This window comes from Limulus polyphemus, unplaced genomic scaffold (genome assembly GCF_000517525.1).
Source record: "Limulus polyphemus unplaced genomic scaffold, Limulus_polyphemus-2.1.2 Scaffold6511, whole genome shotgun sequence".
NCBI lineage: Eukaryota > Metazoa > Arthropoda > Merostomata > Xiphosura > Limulidae > Limulus > Limulus polyphemus.
The window spans coordinates 9,894-11,088 of record NW_013672121.1 but is presented as its reverse complement, the minus strand read 5'-3'; the positions used below and the strand labels follow the sequence as shown (position 1 = coordinate 11,088).

The 1,195-nt window shown below is 30.2% G+C and overlaps 1 protein-coding gene across 1 annotated transcript in view; it reads right to left on the bottom strand.

Moving 5' to 3' along the window:
* Nucleotides 1-441: 441 nt before the first annotated feature.
* The window catches only part of LOC106473800 (SWI/SNF-related matrix-associated actin-dependent regulator of chromatin subfamily A member 5-like), a 10,360-nt gene continuing 9,606 nt past the window's right edge, over nucleotides 442-1,195 (bottom strand). Inside the window, exon 13 of the mRNA XM_013934475.2 lies at nucleotides 442-709. Within this exon, the coding sequence (XP_013789929.2) occupies nucleotides 583-709 (127 nt within the window). The 3' untranslated portion in view covers nucleotides 442-582. The remainder of the gene's footprint in view (nucleotides 710-1,195) is intronic.

The window sequence follows — 1,195 nt, the reverse complement described above, 5'->3', positions numbered from 1 at the left end:
CACCAAAGTGATATCCTGAAATGAAAGACTGGAGCCGTATCAACTGGGTATGATACACCAAACTGTTTTATAGTATCTTGCAACTTCTGTACTCAGATAAGAACTGCATAATTGATAATCGATGGTTTAAAGAATTATTAACCTCCAACATTTCTCAAGGATTTGGTTCTTTTATATTTGAAGTTTCACGTGCAAAAATTTTTTTTATATTTGTTTTACTATTTAATAATTCACACAAACCTTTTTTTAATAAAATATGTTCATTAAGTTGTGTACACAGGAAATTAGAGAAAATTTGGTAAAATAAGTTTTCATCCAGTCATGTTTATCATCAACACAGTTATAGAAGTCTGAATAAACTCAGTATTTTCTAACTTCTTGTTCCAGACTTTGTTGGATAATTAGTTTTTGTTTTTTAAAAGGAACAACAACAGACTTTTCTTTTAATTATAAAATATTTATTAAGAGACCTACAGTGATAGTTTATATATAACATACAGAGGTAACCTTGTTTCTCATGATAAAGAGCACAACTGTGGTGTGTGAAAAGGAATGTCCTTCAACTGTACACATGTCCAACTACTACACTTCTCTAGGTGGTTTTATTATAAATAAATTCACCAGCATTATATGCTTGTTTTTACTGTTTCTTCTTCTTACGTCCTCGTCCATCAGGAGTTCCATCAGCCTTACGTTTCTGGTTTGTCTGCTGTGGGAATAAAAACAATTCATCGTAGGTGTTTTATATTAGCCTTCTTGGGAATAAAAACAATTCATTGTAGGTGTTTTATATTAGCCTTTTCTTGGGAATAAAAACACTTCATTGTAGGTGTTTTATATTAGCCTTTTCCTGGGAATAAAAACAATTCATTGTAGGTGTTTTATATTAGCCTTTTCTTGGGAATAAAAACAATTCATCCTAGGTGTTTTATATTAGCCTTTTCTTAGGAATAAAAACAATTCATCTTAGGTGTTTTATATTAGCCTTTTCTTGGGAATAAAAACAATTCATTGTAGGTGTTTTATATTAGCCTTCTTGGGAATAAAAACAATTCATCGTAGGTGTTTTATATTAGCCTTTTCTTGGGAATAAAAACAATTCATTGTAGGTGTTTTATATTAGCCTTCTTGGGAATAAAAACAATTCATCGTAGGTGTTTTATATTAGCCTTTTCTTGGGAATAAAAACAATTCA